A 15359-nucleotide genomic window follows, 5' to 3' on the forward strand; every position below is an offset into this window, starting at 1 on the left:
ATTCAAGCATTCAAAGGGGAGTTACCTGAACAGGAAGAATGTGCAGGGATACAGGGAGAAGGTGGCAGAATGGAACTAGTTGAGTTATGCATTCGGAGAGCTGGTGCAGACATGATGGGCCAAATGGCCTCCTTCTGCACCAAAACTCTTCAGTGACTCTGAAATCTTTAAAAGCCTAAAATGCTGGAATAAAACTCAGCAGGTTCAGCAGCATCTGTGCAGAGAGAGAAACAGAGTTAACATTTCAGGTCTGACCTTTCCTGTGAACTGGGGAAAGTTAGAAATGTAACAGGTTTGGAGAAAGGGGCGGGTGGGACAGGGACTAAAGGAAGGTCTGTGAGAGGGTGGAAGACAGGAGAGATTGAATGAGAGAAATGTGAATCACCCCAGAGCCAATGGAGATGGAGCGAGAGAAACAGGAGCTGTGTCTGGAGCAGGGGGGCTGCCGACTGAAAGAAGGAAAAATGAAACAATCAAAGAGAAAGAAACAGAACGGGCTGAGAGTTCACTCTCTGAAACTGTTGGACTGAATGGTGAGTCCAGGAGGCTGTAAAGTGTGGAGGGGGTGGGTGAGTGGGAGGATCTTCTCCTGGACCTGCTCTAGACCGTGGTTAAAACAGTAACCAGTAGATCCAGGATGGGAATGGCACTGTGAGGCAGCAGTGCTAACCACTGTGCTGCCCTGCACATTTGTCAACATTATACTACATTTGCCAGTTCTTTGCCCACTTGCTTAACCTGTCTATGTCTCTTTGTGGCCCCCTTGCATCCTCTTCACAACTTATTTCTCTACCTATCTTTGTGTCATCAACAAATTTAACAATCATGCCTTCAGTTCCTTCTAAATCATTGATATAAATGGTCAAAAGATTGAGGTGCCAGCTGCTCACCATAACCCTTAATTCCTTTACTGTTCAAAAAACTATTCATCCTTGCCTTAAAAACATTCAATGAGGTAGCCTCAACTGCTCCACTGGGCAGGGAATTCACCTTTGGGTGAAGAAGTTCCTCTTCAACTCAGTCCTAAATCTGCTCCCCTTTATTTTGCCATGCCCCCTAGTTCTAGTTTCACCTGCCAGTGGAAACAACCTCCTGCTTCTATCTTATCTATTCCCTTCAGAATCTTGTATGTTTCTGTAAGATCTCCCCTCATTCAAAGTTAAAGTTTATTGATTAGTCACAAGTCAGGCTTAATTAACATCAATGACATTACTGTGAAATTCCCCTAGTCGCCACACTCTCGCGCCCGTTCGGTCAATGCACCTAACCAGCACATCTTTCAGACTGTGGGAAGAAACCGGAGCATCCAGAGGAAACAGACACAGGGAGAATGTGCAAACTCCACACAGACAGTGGCCCAAGCCTGGAATCAACCCCAGGTCCCTGGCGCTATGAGGCAGCAGTGCTAACCACTCTGGAATCATGCCACCCACGAATTGGAATTCTTCTGAATTCCAATGAGTATAGTCCCAGTCTACTTAGGCTCTCCTCATAAACCAACCTAGTGAATCTTCTCTGCATCCCTTCCAATGCCAGTATATCCTTTCTCAAGTAAGGAGACCAAAACTGTACGCAGTACTCCAGGTGTGGCCTGACCAGCACCTTGCACAGCTGCAACATAATCTCGCTGTTCATAGAATCATAGAACCCCTATCATGCAGAAGGAGGCCATTTGGCCTATCGAGTCTGCACCGACAACAATACCACCCAGGCCCTATCCCCGCAACCCTACATATTCTCCCCACTAATCCCTCTAACCTACGTATCCCAGAACACTAAGGGACAATTTAGCATGGCCAATCAACCTAGCCCGCGGATCTTTGGATGGTGGGAGGAAACCCACGCAGACACGAGGAGAATGTGCAAACTCCACACAGACAGTGACCCAAGCTGGGAATCAAACCCAGGTCCCTGGAGCTGTGAGGCAGCAGTGTTAAGCACTGTGCTACCATGCTGCCCATGTTAATGCATTGCCCATAACACCATGCACCTGTTGAATTCATCTGCCATCTCCTTACTTTCCATTATTAATGGCTAAAACTCACTTTCTATAGGACAAACATTCACTTTGTCAACACTTTTCCTATTTAAATATCCAGAACCACTGACTATCCATCTTTATATATCTAGCTGCCTTTCTCTCGTCCTCTAATTCTTCCCTCACAGTGAAAAGAGACCGGTTAAATGTCCAGACTGCGGGAAGGGCTATAAAAGTTCTGAGGAACTGCATCACCATCAACATGTTCACTCTGATGAGAGACCATTCACATGTTCTCACTGCGGGATTGGCTTCCTGCGATCAGGCGACCTCACTGTACACCAGCGAATTCACACTGGGGAGAGGCCGGTCACCTGCCCTGTGTGTGGGAAGAGATTCACTTGTTTATCCTCTCTCACTTCACACCAAGTTGTTCACACAAATGAGAGACCGTTCAGATGTTCTGACTGTGAGAAGAGCTTTAAAAGCAGAAAACTTCTGCTCGCACACCAGCGAAATCACTCTGAGGACAAACCGTTCACCTGCACTGAGTGTGGGAAAGGATTCACCCGGTCATCCACTCTGCTGAGACACCAACAAGTTCACAGTGAGGAGAAGCCGTTCACTTGTTCAATGTGTGGAAAGGGATTCACCCAGTCATACAACCTGGTGAGACACCAGCGAGTTCACCAGTGATCACAGGGGTGTGATTCTGCTATTATTGCTGCTGTTAATCACATCCCAGACTGAATTATGTTTCTGATAGAGTTTATTTTTGATGTAAATTGGCCCTGTTGGACTTGGGGTGAGCCCCACAGCATCTCACATTCATGTGTCAATAAATCATCACACCTGCATACTTTGTTTTAAATTTAAATCACTCAAACTGTATTGAACTAAAGATGAACAATAAACAGATCACAGTTCAATCCTGCAGTTCTAAAATCTGTTTTCTCATTTGAATTTTGGTAATCTCATCTTTATCATAGAAGAGTCAGAGAATCCCTACAGCATAGAAGAGGTTAATAGGCCCATCAAGTCTGCAACAACTCTCTGATCGAGTATCTTACTGAGCCCCTCTCCCCCGCCCTATCTCCATAAACCCACACATTTCCCATGGCTAATCCACCCAGGCTGGATCTATTTGATAGGCGAGCTGTTCAGTCACTGTGCGGTGTCTACATGTTCTCCCCGTGTCTGCGTGGGTTTTCTCTGGGTGCTCCAGTTTCCTCCCACAGCCCAAGAGATGTGCTGATTGGGTACATTGGCCATGCTAAATTCTCCCTCAGTGTACCCGAACAGGCGCTGGAGTGTGGTGACTTGGGGATTTTCACAGAACTTCAATGCAGTGTTAATATAAGCCTACTTGTGATGATAATAAATAAACTCAAACTTGTCAGATTTTGAAGGAATTAGTCTGAAAGCAAACTCAGCGGTTTATGTCCTCAGACTCTGGTCCCTGCTGTAATGAATACTCTAAGAAGTTTAACAACACCAGGTTAAAGTCCAACAGGTTTATTTGGTAGCAAAAGCCACAAGCTTTCGGAGCGCTGCTCCTTCGTCAGGTGAGTGGGAATTCTGTTCACAAACAGGGCACAAAGACACAAACTCAATTTACAGAATAATGGTTGGAATGCGAATACTTACAGCTAATCAAGTCTTAAAGGTACAAACAATGTGAGTGGAGAGAGCACCAAGACAGGCTAAAAAGATGTGTATTGTTTCCAGACAGGACAGCCAGTGAAACTCTGCAGGTCCAGGCAGGCTGTGGGGGTTACAAATAGTGTGACATGAACCCAATATCCTGGTTGAGGCCATCGTCATGTGTGCAGAACTTGGCCATCAGTTTCTGCTCAGCGACTCTGCGCTGTCGTGTGTCGTGAAGGCAGCCTTGGAGAACGCTTACCCGAATATCAGAGGCTGAATGCCCGTGACCGCTGAAGTGCTCCCCAACAGGAAGAGAACAGTCTTACCTGGTGATTGTCGAGCGGTGTTCATTCATCCATTGTTGCAGTGTCTGCATGGTCTCCCCAATGTATCATGCCTTGGGACATCCTTTCCTGCAGCGTATCAGGTAGACAACGTTGGTCGAGTTGCAAGAGTACGTACCATGTACCCAGTGGATGGTGTTCTCAGGTGAGATGATGGCATCTGTGTCGATGATCCAGCACGTCTTGCAGAGGTTGCTGTGGCAGGGTTGTGTGGTGTCGTGGTCACTGTTCTCCTGAACGCTGGGTAGTTTGCTGTGGATAATGGACTGTTTGAGGTTGTGCGGTTGTTTGAAGGCAAGAAATGGGGGTGTGGAGATGGCCTTGGCGAGATGTTCGTCTTCATCAATAACATGTTGAAGGCTCTGGAGGAGATGCCGTAGCTTCTCCCACAGTCTGTAAGATGTGATGGTTAGGTGCATTGGCTGTGCTAAATTCTCCCTCAGTGTACCCGAACAGGCACCGGAGTGTGGCGACTAGGGGATTTTCACAGTAACTGCATTGCAGTGTTAATGTAAGCCTACTTGTGACACTAATAAATAAACTTTAAACTATAAAAAAAACTTTAAAAAGTCACACACCATCCTGACACTGTCTGACACCCAGTACTGGATAAACAGAAATGTCATCCAATTAAATATTGGGAAGATGAGTCGGAAAAAAACTCCACTCTCCAGCCACTGACTACATTCCTCTTCTGAGAAACACTAAAGCAGAACCAGACTGTTCACAACCTGTGTGGTTTTACTCCAACCACATCATCACCCAGACCAACTATTTCCACTTCAGGAACATTGGCCGATTCCACCCCAGCCCGAGCTCATCTGCTCCTGAAACTCTCACCCATTCCATTCTTACCTCCAGACTTTATTATCCAAATGCACCCCACTCCAATCCTCCACATCCATGCTCCTCATATTCTCCAGATGATCGTACACCCTGCTGCCCATGTTCTGACTCACATCACATCACCTGTTACACTCCTGTGCTCACTTACCGACAAAGGTTTCTGTTTAAGAAACAGCAATATTTTCATTATATTTTTGAAATCTATTCACAGTTGCAATTACTGCTATCTCTGTGATCTCCTTCACCACAGAACCCTCCAAACCTCCGTGTTCATCGAATTGCAGCATCTTCAGCATTCCTGATTTTAATCACTCCACCAAAGCTGACCATTCTTTCTTGCCTCCACTCCAAGCTCTGGAATTTCCTTTTAAGCTCTCCATCTCTCGACCCCACTTTCCTCCTTTGAGATACTCCTTAAAACCTCCCTCTTTGATCAAGCTTCAGGTCACCTTCCCAAATATCTCCTTTGGTCGCTTGATATTTCTGAAACACTTCTATGAAATGCTTTGAAATGTTCTATCACATTAAAGGCACTAAGTTAATACATCACTGTTCCTTCAGAATCACAGATGAAAACCATGTTACCTTTTCCCTGACAGCATTGTGGGAGCAGCTTCACCACACTGACTGCGGCGGTTCAAGAAAGTCAAGCATCATCTTCTCCACAGGTAACTGGGGATGGAGAATATTTGCTGTTGGTCTTGTTAGTGACCCACAAATCCCAACAATAAATGCGACAAAAATCGGCGGCACGGTAGCACAGTGGTTAGCACTGCTGCTTCACAGCTTCAGGATCCCGGGTTCGATTCCCGGCTCGGGTCACTGTCTGTGTGGAGTTTGCACATTCTCCTCGTGTCTGCGTGGGTTTCCTCCGGGTGCTCCGGTTTCCTCCCACAGTCCAAAGATGTGCGGGTTAGGTTGATTGGCCAGGTTATAAATTGCCCATTAGAGTCCTGGGATGTGTAGGTTAGAGGGATTAGCGGGTAAATATGTGGGGGTAGGGCCTGGGTGGGATTGTGGTCGGTGCAGACTCGATGGGCCGAATGGCCTCCTTCTGCACTGTAGGGTTTCTATGATATGTAAAATAGATTTAAAACAGCGACAGAAAAACTTGTTCTGAAACAGTAATCTTTGACGTTGTACTCACATTGTCCATTGAACAAGCTAATCTCCCTGGAATCTACCTCCCGAGGCAATTTCACATTGGAAACTTCTGGGCCCAACTGAGTTCCAAAAGTCCTTGGGGTTAAACCCAGCAGCTTCCCCTTCATCTCAACTCCAGTTCATACTGATGCAAAAATCAAATTGAATTTAACAAGTTGCTGAAGAGAAAAAAGAAATTCTGAGGTGTGAGGAAAGAGTGAGGGTGTAGGACTCACTGACTGTTCCTGCAGAGAGCCAGGATGGGATGATGGCTTAAATGGTCTCCTTATGTCCTTTAATCATTCCATGATTGCATGGAAAAGGACATGCTGGATATAAAGATTTTCTCTCCTGGTCACCGGGACCATGAAGCCCCGGCCACACTGTTGCGTCACAGAGATAACCGCATATGCCTTTCAATCCAAGTCCCTGGCACTGCTGCCTCACAGCGCCAGGGGCCCGGGTTCGATTCCCCGCTTGGGTCACTGTCTGTGTGGAGTTTGCACGTTCTCCCTGTGTCTGTGTGGGTTTCCTCCGGGTGCTCCGGTTTCCTCCAAAGATGTACGGGTTAGGTGGATTGGCCATGCCAAATTGCCCCTTCGTGTCAGGGGTAAATGCATGGTGTTATGAGGATAGGGCCTGAGTGGGATTGTGGTCGGTGTAGACTTGATGGGCTGAATGGCCTCTTTCTGCACTTGTAGGGATTCTCTGTGCGGATTAGGTGGATTGGCTATGCTAGATTGCCCCTCAGTGTCAGGGGGGCTAGCTAGGGTAAATGCATGTGGTTATGGGGATAGGCCCTGGGTGGGATTGTGGTCGGTGCAGACTCGATGGGCTGAATGGCCTCTTTCTGCACTGCAGGATTCTATGATTCTAATCCCCGCTGGAACAAGATGGCGGCTGATATTCTGGCGGGTTCCTGGGTAAAAGCCACAGCACGGAAGTCACGGGCCCACGGGGTCATTATGGTGCCTTGCGGCCTCCAGCAGGTGTTTGTGAAGCTTCCGCTCTCTCCCCACCCCGACTCCATTCCTCCCTCCCCACCCCGACTCCCGGCTCCATTCCTCCCTCCCCACCCCGACTCCCGGCTCCATTCCCCCCTCCCCACCCCGACTCCCGGCTCCATTCCCCCCTCCCCACCCCGACTCCCGGCTCCATTCCCCCCTCCCCACCCCGACTCCCGGCTCCATTCCCCACTCCCCACCCCGACTCCCCGCTCCATTCCTCCCTCCCCACCCCGACTCCCGGCTCCATTCCCCCCTCCCCACCCCGACTCCCCGCTCCATTCCTCCCCCCCCACCCCGACTCCATTCCCCCCTCCCCACCCCGACTCCCGGCTCCATTCCTCCCTCCCCACCCCGACTCCCGGCTCCATTCCCCCCTCCCCACCCCGACTCCCGGCTCCATTCCTCCCTCCCCACCCCGACTCCCGGCTCCATTCCCCCCTCCCCACCCCGACTCCCGGCTCCATTCCTCCCTCCCCACCCCGACTCCATTCCACCCTCCCCACCCCGACTCCATTCCTCCCTCCCCACCCCGACTCCCGGCTCCATTCCTCCCCCCCTCCCCCACCCCGACTCCGGGCTCCATTCCTCCCCCCCCCCCCCACCCCGACTCCGGGCTCCATTCCTCCCTCCCCATCCCGACTCCCGGCTCCATTCCTCCCTCCCCACCCCGACTCCCGGCTCCATTCCGCCCCTCCCCACCCCGACTCCATTCCTCCCTCCCCACCCCGACTCCCGGCTCCATTCCGCCCCTCCCCTCCCCGACTCCCGGCTCCATTCCTCCCCCCTCCCCACCCCGACTCCCCGCTCCATTCCTCCCCCCCACCCCCCCTCCCCACCCCGACTCCATTCCTCCCCCCCCCCCCCCCCACCCCGACTCCGGGCTCCATTCCTCCCCCCCCCCCCCCACCCCGACTCCGGGCTCCATTCCTCCCTCCCCATCCCGACTCCCGGCTCCATTCCTCCCTCCCCACCCCGACTCCCGGCTCCATTCCGCCCCTCCCCACCCCGACTCCATTCCTCCCTCCCCACCCCGACTCCCGGCTCCATTCCGCCCCTCCCCTCCCCGACTCCCGGCTCCATTCCTCCCCCCTCCCCACCCCGACTCCCCGCTCCATTCCTCCCCCCCACCCCCCCTCCCCACCCCGACTCCATTCCTCCCCGCCCCCCCACCCCGACTCCGGGCTCCATTCCTCCCCCCCCCCCACCCCGACTCCGGGCTCCATTCCTCCCTCCCCATCCTGACTCCCGGCTCCATTCCTCCCTCCCCACCCCGACTCCATTCCTCCCTCCCCACCCCGACTCCCGGCTCCATTCCTCCCCCCCCCACCCCGACTCCCCGCTCCATTCCTCCCTCCCCACCCCGACTCCCCGCTCCATTCCTCCCCCCCCCCCACCCCGACTCCCCGCTCCATTCCCCCCTCCCCACCCCGACTCCCGACTCCATTCCTCCCCCCCCCCACCCCGACTCCGGGCTCCATTCCTCCCCCCCCCCCACCCCGACTCCGGGCTCCATTCCTCCCTCCACATCCCGACTCCCGGCTCCATTCCTCCCTCCCCACCCCGACTCCATTCCTCCCTCCCCACCCCGACTCCCGGCTCCATTCCGCCCCTCCCCTCCCCGACTCCCGGCTCCATTCCTCCCCCCTCCCCACCCCGACTCCCAGCTCCATTCCTCCCCCCACCCCACCCCGAATCCGGGCTCCATTCCTCCCTCCCCATCCCGACTCCCGGCTCCATTCCTCCCTCCCCACCCCGACTCCCGGCTCCATTCCGCCCCTCCCCTCCCCGACTCCCGGCTCCATTCCTCCCCCCTCCCCACCCCGACTCCCAGCTCCATTCCTCCCCCGTCCCCACCCCGACTCCCAGCTCCATTCCTCCCCCGTCCCCACCCCGACTCCCGGCTCCATTCCGCCCCTCTCCTCCCCGACTCCCAGCTCCATTCCTCCCCCCTCCCCACCCCGACTCCCGGCTCCATTCCTCCCTCCCCACCTCGACTCCCGGCTCCATTCCCCCGTCCCCACCCCGACTCCATTCCTCCCCCCTCCCCACCCCGACTCCCAGCTCCATTCCTCCCCCGTCCCCACCCCGACTCCCAGCTCCATTCCTCCCCCGTCCCCACCCCGACTCCCGGCTCCATTCCGCCCCTCTCCTCCCCGACTCCCAGCTCCATTCCTCCCCCCTCCCCACCCCGACTCCCAGCTCCATTCCTCCCTCCCCACCCCGACTCCCAGCTCCATTCCTCCCCCGTCCCCACCCCGACTCCCGGCTCCATTCCTCCCCCGTCCCCACCCCGACTCCCGGCTCCATTCCGCCCCCCCCCCACCCCGACTCCCGGCTCCATTCCTCCCCCCCCCCCCCCCCCACCCCGACTCCCGGCTCCCGGCTCCATTCCTCTCTCCGCCCGACCGACTCTCACCCGCTGAAAGAAGCGTCTCCCACACTCGCAGGGCTCCGAGCAAAGTGACACTGCGCATGCTCCAGATACAGCACCACGACTGCGCACTGGCCTTCTGTGGACTGAATTGGGCACTTTCACACCCGCAGCGAATGCTGGGTATCTACAGCGCCATTGCACAGTGAAACCGGGCCTATGCAATAATTTTGCTCCCCAATTGAGGTACATTAATTCTTCTGAATAGATGATCTATGTTTCATTTCTCAAAGTGATTTAAACCCCTACTCTGCTCTGCAAATAAGCAAAGGTTTCTAAACTTTTCCAACTGCACATTAACATCCCTCCACTCACCACTCCGCCCCTGACCATACCCTGACTGGCTTCGATTCCAGAATCAACAGTTTCTTTCTCGTGCCAGAGTACATGAGTTTTCCAGTTGATAGTTCTTGAACACACTTGCTCCTATAGTTAAGAAAGCCAACCAATGCCTCTACTTTCTCAAAAGACTGAGGAAATTTGGCATGTCAGCTATGACTCTCATCAACATTTACAGATGCACCATAGAAAGCATTCTTTCTAGTTGTATCATAGCTTGGGATGGCTCCTGCTCTGCCCAAGACTGCAATGAACTACAAGAGGTTGTGAATGTAGCCCAATCCATCACTCAAACCAGCCTCCCATCCATTGACTCCATCTACACACTTCCCGCTGCCTTGGCAAAGCAGCCAGCATAATGAAGGACCCCAAGCACCCTGGACATTCTCTCTTCCACCTTCTTCCATCAGGAAAAAGATACAAAAGTCTGAGGTCACGTACCAACCGACTCAAGAACAGCTTCTTCCCTGCTGCTGTCAGACTTTTGAATGGACTTACTTGCATTAAGTTGATCTTTCTCTGCACCCTAGCTATGACTGTAACACGACATTTTGCACTCTCTCATTTCCTTCTCTATGAACGGTATGTTTTGTCTGCACAGCGCGCAAGAAACAATACTTTTCACGGTATGTTGATACATGTGACAATAATAAATCAAATCAAATTCAATTGTCCAGACATTAAGGGTTCATTTGGTACTTAAGCACACAGAGTCTCATTTAGTGCTTAATTCAATAATTCTGCACATCCTAGATGACTCTGGAGAAACAATACTGAAAAAAGCTGTCAAGAAGGGAACTGATGATCTGTTCAGGGTCAATGACTGGATCACTGCCTCGTCTGGTGTCGAAATGACCATTCATATCCCTCCTTTTCAAAACCCTGTTCACAGCCCATTTCAGTTCATGGTTGGTCGGCCAATCCAGATTGTGCTTTCCACGAGGGTCCCACTCCCCATTGCTACACAATAGACTCATGACCAGTTTCTACAAAAACTCCAACAAACCATAGCACCCTCCCTGCTACAGGCAGTAAAGAAGATCGGTACTGCCCATGAACCACCAAGAACATTACATTACTTCATCACCTATTGAACATTTAAAGTTGAAAGCATTGATGAAATAAGTGGGACTGAGAAGTTAATTGTAAAGGTCCATATGATGTTCTGGGTTGAAATGAAGAAGGAACATAATATCTATGTTACCACGGGGATCAGTGTGCAATGTACAAAATGAAAAAGTCAGATAACTCGAAGGAAGATAAACGCTATGTTTGATTTTATTCAACAGGGACAAGATGTTGATGGTCATTATACTCCTGGACTGTGTCCAGGCTGAAGTTCTGTTCCTGCTGTATGATCTTCCCCTGGATTGTCCTTGAGGTCCAGACAGGTGATGTTAAACACTTAGGTGGGAAAAACAAAATCTACAACAATGTGTTTAAACCAAAGTTAATTAATGTGAGATATATCCAGAATATTAAACTTCAGTTCAATTATTATCAGCAGAAAAAACACAACAGTCAGAATGGACATGGTTTAGTCCCGAATGTGATTAACAGCAGCAATAACGACAGAATCCAACTCCTTGAGTCACTTGTGAACACGCTGGTGTCTAACCAGGTTGTTTGACTGAGCAAACCCCTTCCCACACACACAGCAGGTAAACAACCTCTCCCCAGTGTGAACTCGCTGGTGTCTCAGAAAGTTGGATGAATTGGTGAATCTCTTCCCACATTCGGAGCAGGTGAATGGCCTCTCCCCAGTGTGTGTACGTTGGTGTGACAGCACTTCACACCTGCTTTTAAAGCTCTTCTCACAATCAGAACATTTAAAAGGTCTATTGTTAGTGTGAACAAGTTGGTGTGCAGTGAGGAGTGTTGACCGAGTGAATCTCTTACGACAGATGGAGCAGGTGAATGGTCTCGCCCCAGTGTGAGCTTGCTGGTGTGTCAGAAGATCAGATGAATTTGTAAAACATTTCCCACAAACAGAGCAGGTGAACGGTCTCTCCCCTGTGTGAACTCGCTTGTGTATCAGCAGGTGGGATGACCGAGTGTATCCCTTTCCACACTCAGAGCAGATAAATGGTCTCTCCCCTGTGTGAATTCGCTGGTGTGCCAGAAAGTCAGATGAATTTGTGAATCCCTTCCCACACTGAGAGCAAGTGAATGGTCTCTCCCCAGTGTGGCTGCGTTGATGAATTTGCAGTGTGGATGGGTAACAGAATCCCTCCCCACAGTCCCTACATTCCCACGGTTTATCCATGGTTAAGATGTCTTTGTGTCTCTTCAAGATGGATGATCACTTTGATTCTTGTTTACCTACAGAACACGTGTACAATCTCTCCCCACTGTGAATGGTGCGATGGTTTTTCAGGCTGTGTGACTGGTTAAAGCTCTTTCCACAGTCAGTTCACTGGAACACTCTCACTCGGGTGTGTGTATTTTTCCAGTCACACTGATGTTTGAAATCTTTTCCCACAGACAGAACAAACGTTTCTCCTTCCACATTCAAAGGTCAAAGATATTCAGATCCTGATGAATCGAGTGAATTTGTCAGATATTGACGTGTTTTCCGACTGCAACTTCCTGTAGAAAAAGGTGTGTAAAAAAGCTGTCAACGTAAGGACAGGAGAACATTCCGAACAAATATTTCTCTTGGGTTGAGTTTGCTATATGTAAATCCTCCCCTTCTCGCCCCCTGTAAAAGGAGTTTCCAAAATCCATCACTGTCAGTCCAGGATACAAACTCTGAATTTGGTTATCTGAAGGGGACAAATGAACTGAGTTGCAGGGAGGAGACAGGGGAATAGCTCTCCATGAATTGCTCATTCCAAGAGTCAGCACAGACACATGGGCCAAATGGCCTCTTTCTGTGCTGTAACAATTCTGGGAAATTCACAACATTCTTGGTTTCAGATTAAGCTCGGCACAACATCGTGGGCCGAAGGGCCTGTTCTGTGTTGTACTGTTCTATGTTCTATGTTCCCTTCTCCCGGTTCCTAGCCCAGGTTGATGACACATTGATTTGATTTTTTGTCACATGTGAAAAGTATTGTTTCTTGCGTCCTGTAAAGACAAAACATACCGTTCATAGAGTACATAAGGGAGAAGGAAAGGAAAAGGTGCAGATTATAGTGTTTCAGTCAGAGCGAAGGTGCAGTGAAAAGTCAGATTAATATGCGCACACGTGACCAGCTGCTCATTGCCCCCTATGAGGATGGCAGCTGTTAACCTGGGCCCATCACCTGGGCAATGCCCAGAGCTGCCAACCCAAATGGGGAAAATGTGGATTTGGGATTTGCAGCCTGAGGGGAGTGTTTGTGAATCTTCCTCGTCCACACACTGACTCTCCTCCATCCCACAACTGATTGTGCAAGAAATCATTTGGTTTTTAAACTGGGATGTTAACAGGCGGGAAAGCTGAATAAATCCCTTCAGAGACAGGAAGTGTCTGAACCCTTTCTCAGTGTGACTGTCCGACTGTGTCACTGAATGGGATGAGCCAGTTCATCCCTTTCCTCATGCAGCTGGTGAACTCTCCGAGTCGCTGAGCAGAAACTGATAGCCAAGTTCCGCACACATGAGGACGGCCTAAACCGGGATGTTGGATTTATGTCACATTATCAGTAACCCCTACAGTTTGCCTCCTGGACTTGCGGGCTGTCCTGTCTGGAGACAATACACATCTCTTTAACCTGTGCTTAATGCTCCCTCCACCCACATTGTCTGTACCTTTAAGATCTGGTTGGCTGTAGGGATTCGCATTCTAATCAGTATTCTGTAACTTGATTTTGTGTCTCTGTGCCCTGTTTGAGAGCACATTTCCACTCCATCTGACGAAGGAGCAGCGCTCCGAAAGCTAATGGTATTTGCTACCAAATAAACCTGTTGGACTTTAACCTGGTGTTGTTAAAACTCTTACTGTGTTCACCCCAGTCCAACGCCGGCATCTCCACATCATGATATAAACCCCCACAGTGACTGACACCAATCTCCTGCTGATTGATGTAAACTCCACAGTCACCGACACCAATCCCCTCCCCTCAGTTAATTTGATTTAGTTTACTTGTTTACTCAATAAGATTGACACCAATCTCTCCTATTTGATGATTTTGTAGCCCTTTTTTCATAAAAGATATACACAAGTTTGTTATTTCAATTAGACCTGTCTTCATTCCCGAGCCGAGGGGATTTCTGTACCAGACGGGAGGGGTAACATTTGGGAACGCTTGATTCTCCACCAATTCCCATTCCCCTTCTTTCTGGTGGATAATGGAGGTGTCGCTGTGTGTAATGTGCAGGTCAGTAAGAATTGTCAGCAAGGATTAATCAGCACTTTCTAATTGGAGATGTTCATCAGTGGAACATCTCAGACACTGAATTGTCGAGTTTGAACCAAAGATCAATTTAGGATTGAAGTAAAAGTTCAATATTTGTGGCAAACTGATTGCTGGTGGAATTCTCTGAATTCAGGGGAATGATCACAGACACATATTCTTAAAGGGAGGCTGCAGGCCCAGGAACACAATCAGCTGACTAACTAGAATCTTAAACTCCAGCCAGAACTATTGTTGGTAACATCAGAGAGACAAACCTGAATTGTCACAATGAACATGGTTCAGTCCTGGGTATAATGAACCCCAGCAACATCAGTGGAATCCAAACCCTTTAGTCACTTGTGAACTTGCTGGTGTGTCAGCAGGTGGGCTAGCTGACTGAATCCCCTTGCACACACTGAACAGGTGAATGGCCTCTCCCGGGTGTGAATTCGCTGGTGTGTCAAAAGGTTGGATGAAGTTGTGAATCCTTTCTCACACATGGAACAAATGAATGGTCTCTCGCCAGTGTGAACTCGCTGGTGTGTAAGCAGGTTTGATGAATTAGTGAATCGCTTCTCACACACAGAGCAGGTGAATGGCCTCTCCCCAGTGTGAACGCGCTGGTGTGTCAGCAGCTGGGATAACTGAGTGAATCCCCTCCCACAAACAGAGCAGGTGAATGGCTTCTCTCCAGTATGAACTCTCCAGTGTATCAGAAGCTCAGATGATTGAGTGAATCCCTTCCCACATACACAACAGGGGAACGGTCTCTCCCCCGTGTGAAATCGCTGGTGTCTCAGCAGAATGGTTGACTGAGTGAATCCCTTCCCACATACAGAGCAGGTGAATGGTTTCTCTCCAGTGTGACTGCGTCGATGAATTTCCAGCAGGGATGGATACTTGAATTCCTTTCCACAATCCCCACATTTACACGGTTTCCTTGTGGTGCTGGTATCCTTGTTTCTCTCCAGGTTGGTTGATCAGTTCAAGCCTCGTACACAGTACACGTGGATTCTATCTGCTTCAAATGTTGAAATGTCTTAAAGGCTATGCAACTTGTTAAAACAATCTTCCCTCCACATTCAAAGGCCAATGATACTCACACTCTGATTCATTGAGTATCAGATGTTGATGAGATGTTTGGTTTGCATTTCATATCTCCAAATCCTCTGCTTCTAATAACCTGATAAAGGAGTTTAAAATGTCAGTACAAGATAGAAATTCAGAACAGACAGTTCTCATTTGGTGGAATATTTTTCACTTTCATTCCCCAAATGACTTTGACCCGGAATTGATCCTTAA

General features: G+C 50.1%; 2 protein-coding genes across 5 annotated transcripts in view; one reads left to right on the forward strand and one right to left on the reverse strand.

The window, feature by feature from the left end:
- The first annotated feature begins 395 nt into the window (after positions 1-395).
- Positions 396-15359, forward strand: part of LOC144483338 (uncharacterized) — a 77062-nt gene continuing 62098 nt past the window's right edge. Inside the window, exons 1-2 of the mRNA XM_078202052.1 lie at positions 396-520; positions 2167-2671. Coding sequence (XP_078058178.1) covers positions 396-520; positions 2167-2671 — 630 coding nt within the window. The remainder of the gene's footprint in view (positions 521-2166; positions 2672-15359) is intronic.
- The window catches only part of LOC144483379 (uncharacterized), a 148681-nt gene continuing 144312 nt past the window's right edge, over positions 10991-15359 (reverse strand). Inside the window, exons 2-3 of one of the 4 annotated variants that reach the window (XM_078202098.1) lie at positions 14333-15240; positions 10991-12804 (exon numbers count right to left, since the gene is read on the reverse strand). In XM_078202098.1, the coding sequence (XP_078058224.1) occupies positions 11327-12001 (675 nt within the window). In that variant the 5' untranslated portion in view covers positions 12002-12804; positions 14333-15240 and the 3' untranslated portion in view covers positions 10991-11326. The remainder of the gene's footprint in view (positions 12805-14332; positions 15241-15359) is intronic. The other 3 variants (XM_078202099.1, XM_078202100.1, XM_078202101.1) reach the window with 3 other exon arrangements.

Source organism: Mustelus asterias, unplaced genomic scaffold, assembly GCF_964213995.1.
Source record: "Mustelus asterias unplaced genomic scaffold, sMusAst1.hap1.1 HAP1_SCAFFOLD_63, whole genome shotgun sequence".
NCBI lineage: Eukaryota > Metazoa > Chordata > Chondrichthyes > Carcharhiniformes > Triakidae > Mustelus > Mustelus asterias.